The sequence below is a fragment of the Sorex araneus genome, chromosome 10, assembly GCF_027595985.1.
Source record: "Sorex araneus isolate mSorAra2 chromosome 10, mSorAra2.pri, whole genome shotgun sequence".
Taxonomy (NCBI): Eukaryota; Metazoa; Chordata; class Mammalia; order Eulipotyphla; family Soricidae; genus Sorex; species Sorex araneus.
This window is the reverse complement of record NC_073311.1, coordinates 67451603-67477781: the sequence shown is the minus strand read 5'-3', so window position 1 is coordinate 67477781 and position 26179 is coordinate 67451603. Positions and strand designations below refer to the sequence as shown.

The window sequence follows — 26179 nt, the reverse complement described above, 5'->3', positions numbered from 1 at the left end:
TAGGACCCTTTGTGGGGCTGAGGAGGGGACGCAGCCGAATGAACAGACGCAGAGACAGAGGGAGGAGGAGAAAAGGAGAGAGAGAGCTTTATTCACTGGCAGCTACAGCATTTTATACTTGCCTGCTGGGAGGCAGGTAGTGGTATGCGTGCCCGGACCCCGTACAAACAGTAGTCAATCACAGATTGTGACATGTTCATCTATCATGTCAGGCACGGGTATCGGCTAATGGAATGGTAAGGTCAGTAAGGTCAGTAACGGCGACCTTGTTAGAGAAGTTTTAATTAGGCCCCTGTTTGAGAAGTGCCAGGCTCCGTCTTACTTGAAGATAAGAGCCAGGATTGAAATATGGCTTCCTACAAACAGAATTGGAGGGAGAATAATATTTTACATGTTAAAAATTAAACCAAAAGGGAAAAGGTCCTTTAAAATTTCTAGATATCCTGGGGCTGGAGTGATAGCACAGCGGGTAGGGCATTTGCCTTGCACGAGGCCAACCCGGGTTCAAATCCCAGCATCCCATATGGTCCCCTGAGCACCGCCAGGGGTGATTCCTGAGTGCAGAGCCAGGAGTGACCCCTGTGCATTACTGGGTGTGACCCAAAAAGCAAAAAAAAAAAAATTCTAGATATCCTACTACACTAGATATCCAGGAAACTCGTTCTATCACAGAACAAAAGTGTGAGAACCTTTTGTACACAAGGATACAGTAAAGAATGAAAACACTGTTCATATATTAAGTATTTGCTACAGACAAGTACATGGGTAATTGTTATTTAGGATTTATAAAATACATACAGAATAGATACACATACATGTAAGACATTTCCCACAAATAAAGTCAAAATTTCTGTGAGTAACACGGGCAACACCATGAAAGGCACTTCACAGATGAGACAGATGATCAGTCAACCTAACTACTCATCAGGGAAGTATAAAATTACAGTGTGATACCAGATTTCAAACAGGCAGAAAGCTGCCCAGTGTTACTAAGAGCAGAATAGGTAACTAAGATGCTACCATCTTGCTAATGAGAGTCTTAAACTGGCACAACTTCCTTGGCAATAATTTTACAATGCCCTGCAGAACTGAAGATATGCATGTCATAAGAGCTTGCCAGTTCCACTGCTGGGGCAGCATCTTACACCTGTTATAAAATGTAAAACTGTAAGGAAAACTTTCAGGAATTGCCAGAATAACATCATTTATCATCACAGAACATTCAAAATAACCTAGACAAATTATTGCCAGAAGATGCTAGATAAATTGTGGCAAAGGATACAAGAAAAGGCTGATAGTTACATGGAGTACTAGACGAAATCCAAGAATTAAAGTGATTAACTCAAAATATATTACTTGGTGAACAAAACCATAGCAAGCTGCAGAAAAATACATAGTCTTCCTCAATTTGTAGAGATTCAGAACCAATCAACAGAGAATTAAATTTAAATAACAGCAGAGAGTGTAAAGGGACAGAATAGGAAAAGGCAGCTGGGAGGGTCTCTACCGGCTCCACACTGTTTCTGAGTGTTTCTGCAAAGTGGATGAAGAGAGCTCTTACACTGTTAGTGAACTGACATATACATTTATAAACAGTTAGTTGTTAAATTAATTGTTAATTAATTGTTAACAAACAATTGATTGTTAAAATGTAAACAATCGATTGCATTACTAGTATATATACTAAGATATAGATGAAACATCTCTGCTAAAGGTATGTTGCAAATCGTTAAAATTTTAGCTTATTTCTATTTTAACGTACTGGAGCAATAGCACAGCAGGTAGGGTGTTTGCCTTGCATGGGTTCCATTCCTCCGTCCCTCTCAGAGAGCCCGGCAAGCTACCGAGAGTATCCCGCCCGCACGACAGAGCCTGGCAAGCTACCCGTGGTGTGTTCGATATGCCAAAAACAGTAACAACAAGTCTCACAATGGAGATGTTACTGGTGCCCGCTCAAGCAAATCGATGAACAACGGGAAGACAGTGCTACGGTGCTATTTGAATATAGAATTCTGAGAGAATAAAATCCGCTGATACGGTCCCCTACCTTTCAAAGAGCATGAGCGTCCTCCTCCCATCAGAGTCTGGAAGAAAAACAACATTTTGACTGCTAACTCTGAAAACATCTACTTCCTATCACCCCAGACCCCAGCTCCTTTGACAGTTTTCAGCAACAGACAATAGGACAAAATTTAGACTGACTTAGACGCAAGAAGCAATAAACGCTTGCTAAGAAATGGATTACTAACCTGCTAACATAGTAAGGCCAGTGATTATTTGTTCATTTCTTTTTGTTTCTGTCCATCTGTGGGGTGCAAGCCAGGTGTAGTGGGGGCTGGGGGCCACCAGAACACACCCAGCAGGACAGGGGATGTGCAAGGACGGGCTCAGGCTCTGCATGTGCTCAGTGTGCAATCTGCCAGCTGAGCTATCTCCCCAGCCCCTGTTCTGCTTTTAAAATAATACAAGTTCTTAAAGTACTAATATTCAATAGAGCACATTAATTTTTAAATTACTTTTAAAAATTAATTGAATTACCATGAGATACAGTTATAAAGTTTTTCATGTACAATCACTTATTAATGGAGAAGGCAAAACGATTAACTGGAAGCATCAAAAAAAATAAAACAGTATACTGAAAACTTTTTTCAATTTAAGACAGTTATAAATATAAATTTATACAGAAGTTGCTTTATGTAGGCCTAACATCCAAAGCAAAACCCTATAGTAGATAAGCAAAGGAGAAAGAAATTAGACACCAATAAAAAATCAAATCAAAAAATGAATAAAAGAATAGAATACAGGAGTTACAGAACTCCAGAAAACAATGAACTAAGTAATGAAAGTTCATCCCACAGAATTACTGCAAATAAAAATGGACCAAATGCCCCACAAGAGAGGCCAGCTGAATGGACTAGAAGGACATCTGCATGCTGCTTAATATGCAGCTCACAAAGATTTAAAGACACAGACTGAAATGAAGATGGGTAATGATACTCCTTGCAAGCTGAGTATTAGCTGATATAAACCATATGTATAACAGATAAAATGGCAAAGAGACTATGATGAGACCAAAAGAAGGCAACTGTACAATGAAAGTGGATCCGACATCATAATGGACATCTGTAGCTTCTACGCACTCCATACAGTACCACCTAAAAACAAAGCAAACGGTGACAGAAACTGGCAGTAAGGACTGACTGGGCATCCAGATGGAAAGCCCCAGCCACAAAGGGCACACTGGACCAGCCAGACTGAACAGGCTGACATACACTGCCTCTATTCACCCACATTGCCAGTGCACACTGAGCATTCTCAGGGACAACACACACTATTGTTCCACTTTTTAAAACTGTTCCCTGTTAGTGATCAGACTCAGGGCCTCAAGCAGCATGGCCCTGTTCTACTGCTGACGACATTCTGACCCAAACGGGGAGCACAGAGGTCACAAAAATCTTAATCGATTTTAAAATATTGAAACCAGAGAGCAACATACCGCAAAGATGCCTCCGGACCCCATGCCAGGCTGTCTCATGAGGGGCAACCTGAGGGTGCAGGGTTGAGTCCCTCCAACTGCCCTAACACAGCCCTGGCAGCCAAAACCTGAATCACTCAGTCGCCGCCATGCTCACGGCCGATCTCCTCAGGCTCGGGTGAGCCTCATCCATGAGTGACTCTGCTGAAAAGCTCAGGTATGTGGGACCTGTGACTGCAATCTCCAGGCTTGCAGAGTCGGGAATGGATGGCCTCCCCCATCTCCCTGTGCTCCTAGGAGCCTGGAAGTCACACCCACAAACTGCCTCTGGCATCACATAAGCTCATTAATGGCCATGATCCAGGGACTCACAAATCTTAGAAGAGAGCAACAAGAGAACAACATGCCACAGAGATGCCTCTGAACCCCAAGGTCACACCATCCAGTTAAAAAAAAATTATTAACTCAGCTGTCTCATCGTATTTAAAATTTTAGAATTCTTAAAGCCCACAGCCACATTTGCAGCCATGCGACATCTCATACTCTATGCCACTGATGTACCAAGAGTAGCATGCCACATTTGAATAATATATATATATATTAGCACACAAGACAACCTTTAACAGCATGTTAGTAATCTGGTATACAAGGGCTTAATGACTCTAGGATGAAATACAACGATCTTCACACACTTTCCTCTAAGGAACTTCTTTTGATCATTTTTAGTGGATTGTTCATAACAAGCAATACAAAATAAATTAGATCCTGCTTTGGGTGCATGCTTTGGGGATCATGGTAGAAAAATTTGAAATATGGTGGTGGAAAGGTATAAGGTATAATGAAGAGATTGGTGCTGGAACAACATATTGTAAACAAGTTTACAAAAATAAAATTAAGAAAATACAGAAACCACACCAAACATCTTTTCCAAACACATAATCTGTGCTCAATGCATACTTCAGTTAAAGATAAAAAGAGGAAACAATTGCCATAGTTAAAAGGAAATAAACATGATACTTTTCTATATGATAGTCAGGTTGCTCAACAGCCTTACAATTGTGACTATAGTTCTTAAGCTTATGCTTTAAAATACATTATACACATCTGTTTTACTTTGTGATACTATTGCAGATTCTGAGATATAAATATGAGACAAATAAGAAGGGTGTTCCATGTATTCCTTTTCAGAGCTATACTGTTCTCTGAAGTAACCATCATGGGACTTGTTATTTATGAAATAAAAATTAAAAATTTTTTTTAATTAAAAAAATAATTTAGAGAAGTAAACTGGAAGATCAAAATAGGCAACAACTTAAGTGATGGGGTCTGTTCAGAGACAGCGCTGGGCTTCCTCTGGCTGGAGACAGGTACAGCACAGCAGCTCCAGCACCCAGGAGCACCGTCTTCTGGGGCAAGCAAGGCTCTCCCGACTCAGCCCGCTGCTCTGCTTCTCAGGATGAAAGCAGCCTACCCATCTGGTGAATTTACTAATACTCAGACCGGACCCCCCTCAAAACTCTCACGGTCTTACATGAAGCTCCCACTGTCCTCTATGCAGACTTCAGTTTTCTTAACACATTAGATATTTTTTGCTTTGAGACCAGAATGTAGCTTCTTAAAAGCACGCTTCCTGTCCTCGTGTCTCTGTAGCTTGCAGAATCTCAACAGAGAATAGCAGCTTCATTGCAACCAAGACCTTGGTGGTGGTTTTTGCTGTTTATCATTAATTATATGCAAGTGTGTTTGTAGGGATAGTCAATCAGCATCTATTAAATCAGTTCATAATCTGTACTCAATGCATACTTCAGTTAAAGATAAAAAGAGGAAACAATTGCCACAGTTAAAATATAGTCAGAAGAAGTGAATCCTCATTCAAGTTTGTGATCCTGGAAGACTCAACTCAGTCTCCCTTCTCGAAAGTGTTCTCAGGGTCAGGCTCTTGTGACCTGGCGAGGAAGCCAGCATAGCCCCAACTACATGCTGTACTATGCGAACAAGAACCCTCGCGGGAAGAGGTTGTGGCAAGCACCCTCGCGGAAAGGGGTTATGACAAGCCCCCTCACGGAAAGGGGTTGTGACAAGCCCCCTCACAGAAAGAGGTTGTGACAAGCCCCCTCACAGAAAGAGGTTGTGACAAGCCCCCTCACAGAAAGGGATTAGGACAAGCCCCCTCACGAAAAGGGTTGTGACAAGCCCCCTCACAGAAAGGGATTAGGACAAGCCCCCTCACAGAAAAGGGTTGTGACAAGCACCCTCACCTCACAGAAAGGGGTTGTGACAAGCACCCTCACAGAAAGGGGTTGTGACAAGCACCCTCGTGGAAAGGGGTTGGGACAAGCCCCCTCAAGGAAAGTGGTTGTGACTTACATAGGGGACCTTTAAAGACATTTCAGAAGTGTTAAATATGTAACTATTTTCTATCTGTAGCCCACTGAAACCTAAAAAATTGTCATCTTGAAGATAATTTTATAGGGCTTAAGGGATTTTAAACTGGGGCCGGAGAGACAGCACAGGGGTGAGCGTGCTGTGCATGCGGCTCTTCCTGCTTGGCTCATGGTGCCATATGGTCCCCAGAGCACTGCCATGCTCACTCCTGGGACCAATGCCAGGAGTGGCACTGAACACTGCGATGTGGCCCAGCACACCCCCGCCCAAGGAAATTAAATACAGAGAAATCAGTCTTCCCAAATTAGGCATATTATGGTATCTGAAAATTTAATTCTAGATCTAAACTTTCATTTCCCCAAGGGAAAATGTAGGAAAGAAATACAATTGACTTAACTGGAAAGATAATGTAAGCTGTACTTTACCTCGCCAAGTCCAAAGTCCCATGGAAGCTTAGGACGCACTTCTTCCAAAGGGCCACTCCCCCTAGGGTCACAAGGAAGACAGTGGTAAAGTGTCTAAATTCCCTCTGAAAACTGCTTCTAAACTAAGGCTCCCAGAGTTGGCTGAATATCAGATTTATGCGGGGATCTTCCATAATACAGATTCCTACGCTCCATCCTAAGGAACCAATTAATTACATGAGTGTCAAACTTGACTACTAGGAGCCAGAGAGATAGCACAGAGATTGAAGTGTTGCATGTGGCTGACCCCTGTTCAAACCTGCTCACCATAGAGGGTTCTCTGAGCACTTGCAGGGGTCACTCCCAGGCACAGAGCTAGGAGTAGCCCCTAAGCACTGCTGGGTGTGGTCCCAAAACAAAACAACAGCAACAAAATTAAATTTTATGTTTAATTTTAAATTCGACCCCTTAAATTTCAGTATAATGTTCTAAATCACATTCATAAAATACATGACTTTAAAATTTAAATATTTAAAACTTGAAAGGTCTAATATGAAATTTTTCATTCTTAAATTTCTGACATTTGGAGAATATTCAACAAAGAAGCTAATTTGCTGGTTTTACCAAGTAAGCTATGAATCTACTTTTAAATCCTGTCTATCTGTGGTGGGAAAGAGAACGCTGGGTAAAGGCGGAAGGGCCATGCCACCTGTGGCGGGAGAATAAAACAGTAATGTCAGTACTATACTATGAGAGTTTTTTGTTTTTTTTTTTAAATCTCTGTAACAAAGTACTTCCAGGGGCAAGCGTTATAGTTCAGTGGTGAAATGAGGGTGCATGTGTGAGGCCCTGGGTTCCATCCATGGCATTACAAATAAAGTTCTTTCAGAGTGAAAGTGTGTTCTAGCCCAGGATTTTCAACCAGATTTGATTAATTCACTCTGATGAAAGGATGCAGTTTCAAGACTACTCTGAAACTACAGGTTTCCTTAGCCTAGGAAGTGCAGCCACACAGACGGGGGGTCTGACTCTGCTGCTGACCCCTGAGCTCATTCTCTCTGGCTCTCTACCAACAAGCAGCCTGCGCACGTAAGGTCGATGAGTCAGGACACAGCTGTGTAGGTGCGTCTGCTGGCATGTCACGTAGGAAGAACACCTTCATATTTCTTAGTGTAAACTGACGAGGAGGGTGGGCATATGAAGTTTCTTGAACATATCAGTCAATTTCCGCAAATCTAATTCCACCGAGACTCAGATAAGTAAGTTCCACTGGAATCTGAGCTGCGAGACCCTCCCGAGCGGAGGTCTCCTCTGGGGCCAGCTGTGCAAGCTCACACATCACTGTCCCTACCGCACTCTGAGTAGCTACATCTCTAACACACCTTACCTGGCTGTACAGAGAACTTACATGCAGTGCAGTGGATATTTCAGGGGGGGATTCTGAGGCATTTTTTCATGGCAATCATTCCCAAACATCCCTTTAAAAGTAAAAGTGTGCATTAGATTAAAAAGTGAACATAGGCTTTAAAAATATATATATCTGCACCCTATTCCCATGATCCTTATATAAGGAATCACTAATCCACAAGTCACACACCAGAAGATCATACTATTTCTATATTCCTCCAGACACATACGACTACATGCATGCACACATGAACACGATATGCCCAGTAGGGTGCAGCCTTTTCAACATAACAAACCGTTTTCAGAGCTGGCTGGGTAAGAGTCTTTCTGAAGAAATGTGCCACGCTGATTTCCTTTGTGACTACTGTACTCTTTCTGATAGGTCCTGTCTGACCACTTTTCTGGATAACTTTTCTTCTTAGGAGTAGAAGTGCTAACAGTCAACTCTGGTTCAGTAAACAATTGACTAACGGAACTGTCAGTAAAATGATTATCAAAACCACCACCAGCTGCATGAACACCCCTCATACAATCAAAGGGTTTCTTGACCGTCTGTTGGTCTATATTTAATAAATTGATCAAATTTGGACTAATGAAAGAGTCACAATTTTTTGACGGGAGGCTGGTAGTTGGCTGGTTCACATATTCAAGAAAATTTGGAGCATCTGAGTTCTCTGCCCAAATGCTTTGTGCAAGTTTCTTGTCAGTAAGAAGGTCTGACTGTCTTTGCTCCGTCGAGCTTCCATCATCTTCACTAGTAACCTCTGGTCTTCCAAAAAGGAGACTCCTGTTTCCTGAACTGTGAGATAAAACATATTTAGCAAGAACTGCTTTTAATTCAGAAGCACTTAAATTACTCAAAAATACTTTAAGTAGTAACTAACACTTATATAGTCTTAGCCAGATAAAGAGAATAAACACCATGTAACTTCACTCATAAAGAAACTAATAAGTGAACTAAATGAACCAAGTGAACTTTAAGACACAGCTCGTGATAACCAGAAGGACAGGGGATAGAGAAAGGGGGCAGGAAAGGGGCAAAAGGGATTATTTATACAATGAAGATTGAAAACTGAGCTTTTAGAACAAAGTACGAGGACAGTATCCACCAAGGATGCTCAAAAATAATGCTCTACACCTGAATCTTACATACTAGAAACCACAGCCCCCTCAACGCTTACTTTCAAAGACATGACTTAGGGCCAGAGAGATAGTACAGGGTTTACGGTGCCTGCCTTGCATGCAACTGAACCCAATTCAACCCCCGCACTGCATATGGTTCCATGATCACTACCAGGAGTGACCCCTGAACACTGAGCCAGGAATAGATCTGAGTACCACTAGAGTGCCCCTCCCCCCACCCGCACAATAAAACTAGTAAGACACAGCTCAGAGCCAGAGGGAGCTAGTACAGGTGGCAAGGTGCTTGCGGCTGTGGTGGCCGGACCCTGAGGCAAATCCCCAGTCCCATACATGAGCCCCTGAATCCCACCAGGGTCATCCCTGAGTGCCATGGAGTGTGGCTCCAAAATAAACAAAAGATTTAGTTAAGAAAAGCACAATAAAGATTTTAAAAGGTAATAAGGAAAAACTGTCATTAACAGATTCACTGTAGAAAAAACTGTTAGTAGAAGTCTTTCCACCCAAAGGGAAAGAAATGTCACCAGATGGAAACCTACACCTACACAAAATGATGGAGAGAACAATAAAAGATAAGCTTGCGCTTAAAAATAAAAACCATGCTATTCACGGCAACGTTGACAGAATTAGATACCGTGTTAATTGAAGTAAGCCAGCACAAACCCCCGATGACGTCCCTGGTAACGTGGTATTTAGGGTAATTAGGTGAGGGAATGTCTTTTTTTTTTTTTTTTTTTTTTTATTCATTAATCCAGTGATGATTTTTCTGAGACATACTGCAGTGTTCATAAAATTACTATATTCTTTACTCCTTAGAAATTCTTGCATTTAAAGTATTTTTTTTTGAGGGTACAGTTACAGATTTATACACTTTTGTGCTTATACTTCCCTCATACAAAGTTTGGAACCCATCCCTTCACCAGTGCCCATTCTCCACCACCCGTAAACCCAGTGTCCCTCCCACCCTCCCCAATCCCATCTCCCCCCCACCCCACCCTGCCACTGTGGCAAGGCATTAGGTGAGGGAATGTCTTAAAGAGGGGATGCCCAGATCAACCTTGGCCCCCGAGGACAGGGAGCAGAGAGAAGAAAGAGTGGAGGGGAGGAGGAGAGAGAGATGAAAGCGACCGGGGCCAGGTCAGGGGATGAAGGTAAAGGTGGAATTTAGGAATGATAGAGCCACAAATCCAGACCCAGAGTCAACAGCACGGAAATCAGGAGACCCAAACTCTACCAAGCCAACCTGGAGAAAGGTGCCCCAAGAGGGCAGGCTTGGGGATGGGTGGGGGTGGAGCGAGCCTGGGGACGCTGATGAAGGGAGGCTAATGGTGGTGATGGCTGCCGTGATACTGTATGTCCAAAACTCAACCATGAATAACTCTGTAAACCATGGTGCTTCAATTAAAAAAATTTAAAAATTAAAACAATGTTTTTTGATTTTTTCTTTAGAGCAAAAAAAGGTATGTTATATACGAGTACATGTATATACATATGCATGCATAAACATATGTGTGTAAAATATCTGAATACAATGCCACAAAGGCCAGAGAAGAGAAATGGAAACATACAGCTGAGGGGGGTGGTGAGGGAGAGGAGTCCCTGACAACCAGTTCTGGGAAGTAACAGAACCATGACATGATGTGAAAAAAGTCATTGCCACCAGTTCTTCTCCAGTCCCAAATCACAAAACGGACCTCCTTTGCAGATGCAGGAACTGGGGTCGGCTATAAATCAGAATGAGCAAGTGGCAGTCAGAGAAAGGTGGACCCTTCGGCAGAGAAGAAACTCCAGCCCTAAACAAGAATGTGAAAGAAGACCCCCAAAGGCTGAAGTCCCTGAAACACCCAGGGACTTATCTGCTTATCTGCAGAGACATGGAGGCTGTGTGAGGCTTCCAGACCCTTCAGTCTCCACCCCTCTCTCAGGAAGTCTGTTCTCTCTCAGACGTGTGACCTTCTCTGTTTATTTCCTGATTTCTTTAGGGGCCACACCCAGAGGTACTCAGGGCTGACACTCAGGGGCCACAACTAGCAGGGCTCTGGGGACTGCACAGTGGCGGGGCTGGGACCTAGGCTCACACTCTCTCCTTGCCACTGGGTCTCCTCCTAACGTTCTTTTCTGGCGAGTAGGGCGTGGTCTGGAAAAGCGGCTTAGGGTCAGTATGACTTCTTTCACATGGTGGGGGTGAGTTCCATACCACGGTGTGCTGTGACCGTTGCCCAGTGGGCCTGGTGAAACTCGAGCATCCACACTTCCACCCAGGTCCTCACGCCCCCAGGCCTGGCACCCCCCGAGTCACGTGAAGTAGGAGGGCACTTTAGGGTACTGCCTCCTCCCTGGCTCTCCACACCTCACAATAGCAGCACATGAAAATCAAACATGTTACGGTAAAGAAAAAGTCAAGGAGATTATGGAAAAGGTACAAAATACCTTAACATCTTAACAAAACACTTTTTTTTTTTTGCTTTTTGGGTCACACCTGGCGATGCACAGGGGTTACTCCTGGCTCTGCACTCAGGAATTACCCCTGGCCGTGCTCAGGGGACCATATGGGATGCTGGGATTTGAACCCGGGTCGGCCGCGTGCAAGGCAAACGCCCTACCCGCTGTGCTATCTCTCCAGCCCAACAAAACACTTTTAAATGCAGAAAGATGTACATTTGGGGTCTGAGTGACAGCACAGTGAATAGTCTGCATTACATGTGGATAACCCCGGTTTGATTCCAGCATCCCATATGGTCCCTCAAGCTCTGCCAGCATATGTAATACCTGATCACAGAGCCAGGAGTAGTAACCCCTGAGCACTGTCACATGTGGCCCGAAAACCAAAAACAAAGGAAAAGTAGGCATACACATTAGAAAGTAATTACTTAAAGTGACTTTAAGTAATTATACTACATTTTATTTTATTTCCCCCAGAAGAGTTCTTTATATCATATCCTGTTTCTAACTGAAATTACTTTTGTCCAATAAATCAAATTAATAACCTTAATAAATGTTACAGCTTCTTTATTTCCTTCAACAACTTTGCTTACCTGTTTAATCTTTCAAATGATGTTCCAGATTGCACAGTTTTGTAAGATGAACTGGGAATATCTCTATTGTGATATAATTTGGAAGCCAAGGAATTAGAATAATTAACATTACTAAGCTGGAAACAGAAAGAAAGGAAAATGCCAAAATGGTTAATGCATAGTTTATATGTTTTGCCATGAGATCTATTTAAGAGAACACATCCATTCAAAACATGTAATTTTTACTCTAAAATTGAATGCCCTTATTGAAAACAAAATACTATTCTAACAATGAACATAATATCAATATGTGAATGATTTTTAAAAAAAAGAGTTGATAGTGTGTTGAGCTAACCGCTTTCTCTAAAATAAAAGAAAAGCAAAGATTGGGGCTGGAGCAATAGCACAGCAGGTAGGGTATTTGCCTTGCACACAGCCAACCCGGGTTTGATTCCCAGCATCCCATATGGTCCCCCAAGCACTGCCAGGAGGAATTCCTGAGTGCAGAGCCAGGAGTAACCCCTGAACCCCTGAACATCACTGGGTATGACCCAAAAATTAAAAAAAAAAGAAATAAAAGTAAAGAATATGCAAAATACCAAGGACACCAAGATATCTAGTAAATTAAAGATGCATTCTCTGACAGAAAATAATGGTTTCTCCCAAGGAAATGGCTTTACTTGCTCAGTTCTCCTAACTAGCAATTTTTACTGCTATCAAAATTTTCCTGAATAAGAATATGCAAAATGGATATAGAATATGAAGATGCATAAAATAATGTGATAATTAACTTTTTAATGTGGAAGGTACTATTTAAATATAAGGTATATATAAGGCTATCTCTGATCCGACAATGACATATTTATATATATATATATATATATATATAGCACATTTATAAACCACAAAACAGAAATGAGAAGCCCAAAGACAATCAATGACAAATATAAAAAAGCCAAAGCCATACTGCAAGCATTTATCATACAGGATAAGCCATAAACCTGGGGAACCTGGAAATCACGTCTCCCAACACGCCCGACCCTCAGAGACACTGGCAGCAGTGCCAAGACACAGCCAAACTTCGAACTGAGAGGCACACAAACCAGGCATGCCATCACCTAACTGGCTCAGAGTATGTCTCGGGGGCCTTGAGAGTCACAAACAACTTTCTTTCTTTATAGTTTACTTGAGTTTAATTTTTCTTGTTTTTCTGAAACCCTCCTGAAGCGGCAGAGCGTGGCTGCACAATGACGCCATGCCAGGACCCGGCCGTCACCAGCCGAGGCTTTCCTCTTCTGCAGCGTAAAGGAGAGCAGCCCTCAGTTGGGCTCCCGGGAGGGAGTAAGTCGAGACTATTCCTACCCTACAGACAGAACCAGGACACGTTCTAAGTGACAGGAAATACAAGCCTTAGTCTTCCAGACACCACGCCTGAGTCATCACAGGGCCTCAGCTGCTGGAGCGTGCAGCCACACAGACGGACAGCCAAGGAGGAACACAGAAAATTAGATGCAAAAGAAGCCCACTAAGCTCAATGAGAGAAAACAAGAGCACAAGAGGCTCACCTAGTACCTCACAGCTCAGCAAGTCTCGACAATGAGGTAAGTAACTCCATTTAAGACAGAGGTTGTAACAAGCAATATAAATTGTTTCATGCCTGCCAATGGGGCTGGCTGGCCGGGGTGGAGGGGGACTCACTTGAGACACTGGTGAAGGGAATGTCACGCTGGAAGTGGGATTAGTGTTGGGATATTGAATATCTTAAGTGACTGCACTGTGAACAACTTTGTAAATCATGTTTAAATAAAGTTTCAAACAGAAAAATAAATAAAACAATTCTTCTTTAAAAATATGACCTGCAAAAAAAAAATATGACCTGCAGGGCTAGAGCGATAGCACAGCAGATACGGCATTTCCCTTGCACGCGGCTGACCCAGGTTCAATCCCCGGCATCCCATATGGTCCCCAAAGCACTGCCAGGAGTAATTCCTGAGTGCAGAGTCAGGACTAACCCCTGAGCATTGTCGGGTATGACCCAAAGAGCAAAAAACAAAACAAAACAAAAAAACTTACCTGCACTGGGCCATGTTCTTCCTTGCTGCCTTGTATTTGATAATGTATGCTTATGAAAAAAAATTTTAAGGTTAAAAATCAGCACTAAAATTGACTGTTTATGTATACTTAAAAATCATGCTGTTCTGCACAAATATACAAAAATATCCAGAACTAAATTGTGAATCATTCCCAGATCATAATATTATTATTTTATAGAAGTTACATTATTAGAGATGGAAAACTTTATAAGGAAAGTCAAACTATACATGTAACAGTATAGATATGATCATTTGACACAAGTCGTAATAATTTAATTATACTGATAACAACCAAACAAAAACTGAAGGTTATGTAGAACTTATCCTTGGAATAACAGTGTCAATGATGACCCACTTAAATATTTATTGTGAAATTCATCTAAACCTACTTGTTTTCTAGATCATCAATGCGCAGTCCTGAGGGTCTACGGGGAGGCGACATTGGAAGTTCTAAATCCTGTTTTCTGAAGGGCATTTTTATGTCTTTATTCATATTCACATGAATTGGTTTTCTCACAGTTTCTACAATGAAAAATTGTAAAAATATGAAATGATAACTCTCTCAATGACATTTTATATACCATGCTCATTAGAATTGTTAGAAATTATGTTTACTAGAGCCAGTTATATTCTTTGCTTGCTAGAAGAAATCACCAGAGTACTAACAAACAGAAATTATATACTCCTCACAGAAGAGGCTCTGAAACCCCATTTTCCTTCTCCCCCTCTGGGAAGCCTGACCTCTAGGCCTTCAGAGGTCTCACATTGCTGCCCCTTCCACGCATGCTGCCACAGCACTTAGCCCAGTGCCACCACCTTGGAAAGCGGGAGGCAGACTGCTCAGAATATAAATATTGAGTTGGTGTTTGATCTGGCAATCTCACTCCGGGGTTTATTGCCAAGGAAACAGAAAGGGTCTCGGAGGAGCATCTGCACCCCTCTGTTCCGTGCAGTGATTCACAGTGGGCCAGCGAGGACAGTCGTGCGCCCCAATAGAGGAATGCAGAGAGGAGACGTACAATGCAAGGCCTTGGAACCTGAAGCCAGAAGGAAGAAGAAACCCATCTATGTGGAACAGCACGGTGGAGCCTGCAGGCATCAGGCTAAGGGGGCAGTAATTCCTGCCCAGGGGCTGGCACCAGCGCCACCAGACCCACACCCAGAAATATTCAAGGGTGTATGCAGTGCTAGGAACTGAACTTAGGATCTCACATATGCAAGGGATCTGCTCGACTACTTAAGCCAAACCCCCCAAATCCTGGGCCTCTGGTATGTCTCAAAAAGTAAACAGCAGGGCCTAGAGAGAGTGCAGGAGAGAAGGCACTTACTTGCCTTAAAGCAGCCGAGCCAGGGTCACTCCCCAGCACTGGCTCCTGGCATGCTTCTAGGGATCACACCCAGAGCACAGAGCCAGCAATAACCACACACACATTGTGGCTCAAAAACAATAAAAGCCAATTCCCTACCCCAAAAAAAAAAGAATTTATGGGCCAGAGAGATAGCAGAGGGGTTAAGGCACTTGCCTTGCATATAGTAGACCCTATTTGATCCTTGGTGCCATATACAGTCTTCCAAGCACCACTGGGAATGATCCCTAAGCACAGAGCCAGGAGCAAGCCCTGAGCACCAACCCTGCCCTCCCCACTCCAAATAAAAGTAAACAGCAGGCACAGTTTCCTTTGAGGGAGAGAAAAATACTGATTAAACTTATTCACCTGAAGAATCAAAGTACAGATCAAAAGGAATGTATTTTGAAATATTGAATTGCTCAAGTTAACATTCAGGGGATAACTAAGAAATTATTCACATTATTTACCTTTTTCTTTCAAATTCTGTAAACAGTGTAAGATGGTAAAGATGGTAAAAAAAAAATACTCCCTCAATTAAATTCTGGTAAATATCTGCCTAGGTAGAATAATGTGGAAACTGTAAGGAAGTAAATCATGAGACATTTAACCATAGCTTATAAAATCAGTTGCATACACCACAAAACTTATAAAGTTAAATTAAACACATTAAGCAAAAAATGATTTTAGGCTACAATTAGGCTTCTCGTTTAAGAGAGCAACCAAAGTAGTGTACTTTCCACGTCCTTTGAGCTCTTACATCATGGAATGAGACACCTAAATGTTAGGCTCCCATCAGAGTTAGACAAATAATACCAGAATGACTACTTACCAGGCATCTTCCTCTGGCAAGATATCTGATTTACCATGTACAGGTTAAGGAGGTCCAAACTAACCACAGATTTTTTAACAGGAGACAAGACTCCCAGCAATTTCATTTTTGATTTTAATCTTTTCTTTTCAAAGTATTCCTAAAATAACATTGGAAAAATTATAACAACTGTGTCAGAATCATAGTCTGAATCATGAATAATTTAAAATGCAGTTGTACTGTTAAATATTTGACCTAAATTTTTTTTCTGGTTTTTGGGCCACACCTGGCAGTGCACAGGGGTTATATCTGGTTCTGCACTCAGGAATCACTCCTGGTGGTACTCAGGGGACCCTATGGGATGCCAGGAATCGAACCTGAATCAGCTGTATGCAAGGCAAATGCCCTCCCCCACTGTACTATTGCTACAGCCCCTTAACTTTTAAAATATTTTGGAGCTCTTGTAAGTTCACATATACTAAATTAAACCACGATTTAGCTCATCTGAAGTGTCACAATTTCATAGTCTTTGAATCACCCTTTTGTCAAAACATTATGTCTTTAACAAAAGTCATGCAATTTGCTGCAATGTGGACAGATCTGGAGAGTATCATGCTGAGCAGAATTAGGCAGAGGGCAAGGAAAATACTCAGAATAATCTCTCTGATATGTGGGATATAAAGAAGCTTTCCAGGAGAATATCAAATGCTCAATGGCAATAGAAGTGAAGAGCAGGAGAACTGGTCTTCGGGAGGAAGCTTGGAAGTGCGGCAGGGTGGGGGGTAAGTCAGGGAAGGAACTCTAGGGTGAGGGGGAGGGGAAGAGCCTGCCCCAGAGGTAGGCTGTGGGGCAGGAGGGAAACTGAGGACACTGGTGCATGGCAGTGGGCACTGGTGAAGGGATTGGTGTTGGAATAATATACTCCTGAAACTCCATCATAAATATCGTTATAACTTTGTAATTCACAGTGATTTTAAAAAATTAAATAAATTTTAAAAAACATAATGCCTTTAAAATACAACTTTAAAAAATCATCCTAAGTATCAAAAGATTAAAACTTATGTGCAGATAGTTTAAAAATATGAAAATAAATCTGACAGGTTAGAAATATTTTTCTATAAAGTGTGCTAAGGCAGCCTGGCCTGTGCTCTCTTGAACACGTACCTTTCTGTCTCAAGTGTTTTCTTAGTTGAGCTTTCAAGCTTGTGCTCTCTCTTCAACACTCCTTTCCTTTCACCTCCTCACATCTTTCTAAGTATGTTTTCATTCAAAAAAGCCATCTAGGGGGCTGGAGCGATAGCACAGCGAGTAGGGCGTTTGCCTTGCACGTGGCCGACCTGGGTTCTAATCCCAGCATCCCATATGGTCCCCTGAGCACCGCCAGGGGTAATTCCTGAGTGAAGAGCCAGGAGTAACCCCTCTGCATCGCCGGGTGTGACCCAAAAAAACAAACAAAAAAGCCATCTCACTTCACACGCACACACGCGCGCGCGCGCGCACACACACACACACAAAGCAAGCTAAGGCTACAGCCGTAAAACACCGCAGAGATCAGACAACTGAGTGTTCTTTTTTTTTTTTTTTAATTTTATTGAATCACCGTGAGACAGTTCAAGCTTTCGTGTTTGGGTTACAATCTCACAATGATCAACATCCATCCCTCCACCAGTGCACATTCCCCACCACCAATATCCCGGGTGTACCCCCCCTTTCCCACCCTCCCCCTGCCTCTAAGGCAGACAATATTCCCCATACTCTCTCTCTACTTTTGGGCATTATGGCTTGCAACACAGACACTGAGAGGTCACCATGTTTGGTCCATTATCTACTTTCGGCATGCAACAACTGAGTGTTCTTTAAAGACCAACTGAGATGAGAGGGTTAGTGAGAGAAGGAAAATGAACTCCCTTTGTTAGAGCTTCGGAACTATTTCTAAAACCAGACTTAGACACAGCCATCATTTTAAATCTAGGACTCATGTCATCTTTATCTTTAGATTAAGCTCAAAGTCTCCTACTGGGTTGACTTGCGGGGGACACACTGCAGGCTCAGGAACTGCTCCCTACTGTACCTATCACACACTGCAAGCCTGACGGTTTGGTTCTCGAGCCTAGGAATGCAGCACTGGGGCCACCCAGCTAGTGCTGAGGGTCCATGCAGGCTACCCCGAACAATGCCTGGAGGGCCAAAGGATGCTGAGGTTGAGGTCAACGCATGTGCTCAAACCCTTTGAGCACCAGGTGCTACAAAGTTTATTGAGAAACTATGTGTGAAAACATGTTCTGCTCTATTAAATAACTTGTAATGGACTGCCATCGGCATGACTATTAACTGTGAGATATCAAAAGTGAAAAAAACCGGGGCTGGAGCGATAGCACAGTGGGTAGGGCGTTTGCCTTGCACGCGGCTGACCCGGGTTCGATTCCCAGCATCCCATATGGTCCCCTGAGCACCGCCAGGGGTTATTCCTGAGTGCAGAGCCAGGAGTAAACCCTGTGCATCGCCAGGTGTGACCCAAAAAGCAAAAAATAAATAAATAAATAAATAAATAAAGTGAAAAAAACCCAAGGTGGCAAAACAGTGAAATGCAAGAGTAAGCATCATCTTCAAAGCTGTTACGACTCTTTCACCTGAGTGTTTCAGAATGGTACTAATAATAAACACTCCTGGGGCAGAGAGTTTGTACAGCAGGCAAGGCAATTGCCATGGATTTGAGTTCAATCCCTGGTACCGCATATGGTCCCTGGAGCACCACGAGGAGTGACCCCCAAGTCAGGAAAAAGCCCTGGTAATAGTCAAGTGATCCCAAAATCAAAATAAAATGACAAATTTTACAGACTTTACAAAATTGGGAGAACTCAAAGAGATGAGCAGAGCCTCTGACCGTCTAGATGAAGCGTGCTCCCACATAGAGCAAAGGTTGGGAACTGGTTTGCCTGAGAGGGTGACTCAAGCTTTCTTTCAATTCTCAATCAAAAGACACTTGCAGAGAGCGCTTTGGAAGAGCCATGCACAGAGGGGTCTCAGAAAGTATGGCCATGCTTGTTTCGAGTTCACATGAGAAGACCCCCTTCCCTATAGTCCAGTGACAGGAGATGAAGGGGCAGAAGAACCAAGAGGGTGAGGTGACCTCCAACAGGAGAAAACAAACATCTCAGACTCACAATAAGAAACCCAGGGGCTGGAAGAGGCTGAAGACACCTATGCAGGGTCAAGGAGGCATTTCCACAGTGAACACAACGTGGTTCTTCCACGAAGGGTCACTTCATGTGGAAATGAAGGTCAATCGAGGATCTGGCACAGGAAAGCAGATGGGGACTCCAGAGACAGAGAAGAGCTCTCCTGCCCCCACCCCGTCCCTTCCTGTACCTACATTCCCTCATGTAGAAGAATGCGGTTAGGGGTCATCACCCAGGTCTGAGTTTCTCATGAACATATGCCCCTGTGCTGAGAAACTCATCTCCTTACAGAGGGAAGATGAAGCTACCCTCTCACGTCATGCAGTCCCCACTTCGCTCCGGATATATACCCCTGGTCTTCCCCATTTTACTTCAGAGGTGTCAGCCACCTCAATCCTTGTAGTTCATTACTAAACTGGTTTTCCCTTTGCTAAAGTATTCAATGTCATTTTGACCACTTATCCAAAAGAACCCAGAGGGATACGTGATTTTCCCTGGATTCCAACAGGAGAATAGGAAGGAATGGATGCAGTGAGATTCCTGAGAAAGCAGCAGACAGCATCTATATCACAGACAGATCTTCCTTAGACAGGAGAAAACCACTCGTACAGGGTTCAAGGAACTGGTGAGAGACGCCTGAGGTAAGTCTTATGTGATTGCTTCTATTCACCTGAAATGAAGGTTTGAAATGACAGGACACAAAAAGCACTTTGAGAAGAGAGATATAGGGAGAAAGAAGAGTACAATTGGAAAGTGATGTGACCAGGGTCCCACGTTTTGGGGAAAGGGCTTTCTTTACACGTCTCTATTATATATACATATATATACACATATATATTATGTTAACTTTTATTGAATCACTGATATAGACCATTACAAAGCTGTTCATGATTGGATCTCAGTCACACAGTGTTCCAACATCCATCCCTCCACCAGTGCACATTTACCAACACCAGTGTCCCCAGGTTCCTTCCCATCACCCCACATAAATGAATGCAGTCATTCTATACCTGTCCCTTTCCTTCTGACTCATTTCACTCAGCATGATACTCTCCAAGTCCATCCATTTATAAGCAAATCTCATGACTTCATTTTTCCTGACAGCTGCATAGTATTCCATTGTATAGATGTGCCATAATTTCTTTGTCCATTTGTCTGTTCTTGGGCACTCAGGCTGTTTCCAGATTATGGCTATGGTGAATAGTGCTGCAATGAACATAGGAGTGCAGATGGTGTTTCTGCTGTGTTTTTGGGCCCCCAGGTTATATTCCCAGAAGTGGTATCGCTGGGTCAAATGGGAGCTCAATTTCTAGTTTTTTGAGAAACGTTCAGATTGTTTTTCAAAAAGACTATACTAGTCAGCATTCCCACCAACAATGAAGGAGAGTCCCTTTCTCCCCACATCTACGCCAACACCGGTTGCCCTTTGTTCTTTTAGATGTGTGCCAATCTCTGTGGTATGAGATGATAGCTATTGTTGTTTTGATCTGCATCTCTCTGATTAGTGATGAAGAGCATTTTTTTTTTTTGCTTTTTGGATCACACCAACAATGCACAGGGATTACTCCTGGATTTGCATTCAGGAATTATTCCTGGCAGTGCTCAGAGGACCATATGGGATGCTGGGAATCAAACCTGGGTCGGCCGTGTACAAGGCAAACACCCTAACCGCTGTGCTATTGCTCCAGCCCTGAAGAGGATTTTTTTCATGTGCTTTTTGGCCATTCGAATTTCTTCTTTGAGAAAGTTTCTGCTCATTTCATCGCCCCATTTTCTGATAAATTGGATGTTTTTTTCTTGTAGAGTTCAACCAGTGCCTTGGATACGTTTGGTATTAACCCCTTATCAGAAGGGCTTTGGGTGAATATCCTTTCCCATTCCAGAGGCTGTCTATGTACCCTGGTCACTGTTTCCTTTGAGGTGCAGAAGCTTCTTCGTTTAATGTTTTCCCATTTTTTAATCTCTGCTTCCACTTGCTTGGTCAGTGGCATTTCATCTTTGAAGATGCCTTTACTTCAATATTGTGGAGGGTTTCACCAACATTTTCTTCAATATTATGGATTCTGATCTGATGTTGAGTTCCTTAATCCATTTTGATCTGACTTTTGTGCATGGTGTTAGGTAGAGGTCTGAGCCTATTTTTTTGCATGTAGCTGTCCGGTTTTGCCAGCACCATTTGTTAAAGAGGCTGTCCTTGCTCTATTTTATATTTCTTGCTCCCTAATCAAAGGTTAGATAGATGATCATATATTTGAGGGTGTGTGTAAGGATATTCAACCCTATTCTTTGGTGTGTGGATTTGTCTTTGTTCCAATACCATGCTGTTTTAATTATTACTGCTTTGTAGTACAGTTTGAGGTTAGGGAAGGTAATGCCTCCCCTCTTTTTTTCCCCCAAAGAACTGCTTCGGGTCAGAGTGATAGCACAATAGCTAAGGCCCTTGCCTTGCATATGGCTGACCTGGGTTCAATACCTAGTATCTCCCATATATTCCCCCCAAGCACCACCTGGAGTGATTTCTGAATGCAGAGCCAAGAGTATATATACTTTTTTTTTTTTTTTTTTTTTTGCTTTTTGGGTCACACCCGGTGATGCACAGGGGTCACTCCTGGCTCATGCACTCAGGAATCACCCCTGGCGGTGCTCAGGGGACCATATGGGGTGCTGGGATTCGAACCCGGGTCGGCCGCGTGCAAGGCAAACGCCCTACCCGCTGTGCTATCACTCCAGCCCCAAGAGTATATATACTTTTAAAAAATGATCTAAAAATCCTGTTGCTCATCGATTTGTTAGAGCGGGCACCAGTAACGTCTCTCATTGAGAGACTTATTGTTACTGTTTTTGGCATGTCCAATACGCACAGGTAGCTTGCCAAGCTCTGCTGTGCGGGCTCCATACTCTCAGTAGCTTGCCGGGCTCTCTGAGAGGAGCGGAGGAATCGAACACAGGTTAGCCGCATGAAAGGCGAAAGCCCAACCGCTGTGCTATCGCTCCAAAAATAGTTAAAACAAATCTTGGAACAGAATACATCTAGTTTGTCTTTTACTAAGTGCTAAGTCACTACTAGATGTAATTCTAGGCATAAGATATACAAAATGAATAAAATTAAAGGTGCAAATATATCCCTTTTCTCATGAATATATTTTAGTGGAAAGGAGAACAGAATAAATAAAAGCACAGGAAAATTATTAAGAGAACGGAGAAGATACTTTTACCTGAGGCCCAAATGAATAATCCCAAGTCCAGATAAAGCGCAGAATGAAGCTTAAAGGAAACAGATGTGGCTGGAATACAACGACCAACAGTGAGTGGTAGGGAGGTGTGAGAAGCAAGTTGAGCAGACTGTTCAAGATCTCATAGGCTAGACTTTATTATAAATGGGGCAAAGGAAACTTTTAAACATGAAGATAATAAACTTGTGCTTTTAAAATGCCATGCCAACTGCTATATGGCGATTAAAAGAGTCAAGACAAAATATATAAAATGATCAATTACACTAAAATTAAGAACTTTTCAGAAGACAGCATTAGGTAAAAATGAGAATCACTGAGCACACATGTAGCTGAGAAATACTTGAAAAGTAAACAGACCCAGTGAGAAAAAGCCAAGCCAACTAAAGCACTGGGCAGCGTGTGGAAGAACAGTGCAGCAGGAGGAGCCAGGAGAGAGCCAGCCAGTGCCACTGGCAGAACCAAGAAAGGTGCGTACTCAGCCCCTGGATAATCTCTGCTTCCATACGACCACGCTTTGCTCTGCCCTCACTCTGGCTACCTTGAAGCATGGGCTTCTGCCCTGGAACTTGTGAATGGACTTGTTGCAGGTGACTTCTGTGAAATGGGGAGGAAGTGTGACAACCTCGAGGGGGACTTGACCTCTCCTGCTTGATCCATCTCCAGGACGTGCCTAGGAGGGTCAGCTGTAAAAGTCTGCTTTGACAGAGACCTCGTATCTCCCCCAACTCTGCCTGACAGTTGGCAAACTGCCCCTGAGTTCCCCTTGATCTACATGGCCTGGGCATGCATCCCTGCCGGCCGGTTGCTCGGGATGCTCTGGGATTCAAACTGAAGCAAAGAGCTGCTCTTCCCAGGAAAAGTCTGAGCCTCTCCAGTTCCTTCTCCTCTGCTCTGGTGCCTCCTCTCACAGAAAGGAACCAAGACAGAGAGAAACAAATTTACCTGGGAAATATAAGAGGAGATAAAGTGAGAACATGGGCTTGTCAAGAGTGGAGAGAGTCAAATACACATCGCAAGCAAAGCTGCTGGCCTATCCCCAGAAGGAGAATGTGCCAGGAGTATACCTTCTACGCAGAGATGTGGGCAACCACCCCCGGCCCCAAACAGGGAAAGGAATGATTTTGTCCCTGCGGAGTTGTACTTTTTACACAGTTTTCCCAAACTGCCATCCAAAGTCTGTGGATGTTGGGGTTGTGACAGAGGGAGCTTTGACAATTGATGACAATCTTGGATCCCCTCAGCACGGCCTTTGTTCCAGTGTGGGAGTCTCCTGGGGGCCCAGGAGTTGTATTCCAGGGGTTGTCTCGGTGCTGTCCGAGCTGCTTCCCTCCCGTGTCTCTGATGTTCGTCTGCGTACCGTAGGTTCACACCGTAGGTTCCATGTGCTGCCGTGCTGGGCGGGACAGGCCACTGTTCGGCAATACTCACTCGTGCAGCCCTGTGAATCGCCTCCATCTCACCTCTCTTTACAACGATCCAAGAAAGCCTACTACGTCTCGAAGGACCAGGGAAGAGCTGCCAGGGGATACAGGCCATTCCCCTATGAGGTGTGTGTGTACCGAGCTCTGCCTTGTGACAAAATAAAACTGAGAGAGAGGAAGTTACAGACCTGTAACTAACGAGGTCTGTGTCACACAGCCATGACAATGTTTCTTACACTTTTTTTCCTTAAGACCTCCTTTCATTTAAGAAATGCATCAAGGTGGAGTGCCGACAGGTATCTGGATTCATTACACAGTGGATTCTGAATGAATTTTTGGCCACTGAGTGTTCAGAAACCTTTTACATTGCCCAATTCTTCAGAACCACCACATTCAACTGCACATCCCCATACGGTACTGTGACCCAGTATAAGAAGCAAGGGTGATCAGATGATAATGAGATGATTTGAACAAGACACTAACACTACAGCCAGTGAGTCATGATCAGACTTGAAATGTATTTGAAAGTACAGAAACAACACAATAACCATGATCCTAAGCTCCTGGCTGAGAAATGTGACTAACCAAACTATTACAAGGACCAAGAGAAAAGGGAAACTGGCCCCATTCTCACTCGGGAGTGTACTCTCCTCAGACAAGACTTCAGAAGGGCACAATCCAAGTTGGCTCACACTCAGCTATTTTTTTTCTTTACCTTCTGTTTTCTCCTCTCCTGTTTGATGAGAATCCTGGTCCTAAAAAGAAAAGCAGAATAAAAAAATTAATGATTAAACTAAGAAATGGTCTTTTTCTAACACCCGAGGACAGTAAACAAGGACCAGGATAAGAGGCCCACAGCTGGAAGCCTGCCTCAAGGGCTGGAGGAGAGGGAGCTGGGACAGAGAAGAGACTGCCATGACAATAATGGTTGCAAAGGGCTGCTCTGAGTGGCAGATGTGTGCTGGAAGTGGGCAAAGGGCCACACATGACGGCGTCTCAGTATCTGTGTTGCAAATCTTAATGCTCAAAAACATAGAAAGGGGGGGTGCCTGCCAAAGAGGTAGCTAGGGGGGGTAGCAGGAGGGACACTGGATATATTAGTAGTGGGAAATATTCACTGGTGGAGGGATGCGTGTTCGAACATTTTATGACTGAAACCCAATCACTAAAGTTTTGTAACTGTACCTCATTGTGATTCAAAACAAAAATTTTTTTTTAAAAAAGAAGAAAGAAAAACAACAGAAAGAAATGTTCTTGTTTCATTTAAAATTGCCACTTGAGGGGAAAGGGTGATGCGGGGCCGAATACAGACTAGAGACTGAACACAATGGCCACTCAACACCTTTATTGCAAACCACAACACCTAATCGGAGAGAGAGAACAAAAGGGAATTCCCTGCCATAGTGGCAGGGTGGGGTGGGGGGAGACGAGACTGGGGAGGGGGGGAGGGATGTTGGGTTTACTGGTGGTGGAGAATGGGCACTGGTGAAGGGATGGGTTATCGAACTTTGTATGGGGGAAACATGAGCACAAAGATGTATGGAACTGTAACTGTACCCTCACGATGACTCTCTAATTAAAAATAAACTAATAAATAAATAAATAAATAAATAAATAAATAAATAAAATTGCCACTTGAGCTGAGCTAAAGACTTGGAGTTAAATTCTTAAAATGTAGCAATAATTATATTATCGTCTGAAAACAGAACTAATAATATTCTTTATGAGGGGGGCACACCTGGCTGTGCTCAAGGCTAGTCCTGGCTCTGCATTCGGGAATCAGGGTACCATATGGAGTTCAGGGTAAAGAACCTGGGTTGGCCGCATACAAGGCAAGCGCCCTACCCTCTGGTTCTTGATAATGTTCTTAAAAGTACTTGTTGTACATAAATTTTTTACAAAACTTCCTTAGAAAATCCAGTAACAAAAAAGACTGCCTATAATAAATAAGCATCAGATACATAACATAAACAGACAACTACAGAAATACCCCAAATTTCTAAGAGCCATGGTTCTCATTATGCCTTCATAAGAAAAGGGAAAACTGACCCTCTTCCTGGGGTCCAGGTCTTACCTTTTTGTCATATGATAGATTTTCAGGAGACAGTGAAGCTAAATGGTTTGGCTATGGAATTGTTTGAGAGGAGAGAGAACCCCGTAAAGACGAGATTAAAGAGCCCAGGTTGAAAAGCATGGCCCACTCAGGCAGGAGTGCACAGAGACGCCGATGACCCCAGGAAAGAGTGCCAGAGAATGAGAAGCCATACAGGA

At 43.2% G+C, this 26179-nt stretch overlaps 1 protein-coding gene across 1 annotated transcript in view; it reads right to left on the bottom strand.

Annotated features, from left to right (window-relative positions):
* C10H12orf40 (chromosome 10 C12orf40 homolog) overlaps positions 1-26179 on the bottom strand; it is a 65850-nt gene that overhangs the window by 6786 nt on the left and 32885 nt on the right. Inside the window, exons 2-10 of the mRNA XM_055118113.1 lie at positions 24624-24663; positions 16097-16235; positions 14308-14440; positions 13899-13947; positions 11847-11962; positions 7968-8470; positions 7673-7742; positions 6286-6346; positions 2048-2084 (exon numbers count right to left, since the gene is read on the bottom strand). Coding sequence (XP_054974088.1) covers positions 2048-2084; positions 6286-6346; positions 7673-7742; positions 7968-8470; positions 11847-11962; positions 13899-13947; positions 14308-14440; positions 16097-16235; positions 24624-24663 — 1148 coding nt within the window. The remainder of the gene's footprint in view (positions 1-2047; positions 2085-6285; positions 6347-7672; positions 7743-7967; positions 8471-11846; positions 11963-13898; positions 13948-14307; positions 14441-16096; positions 16236-24623; positions 24664-26179) is intronic.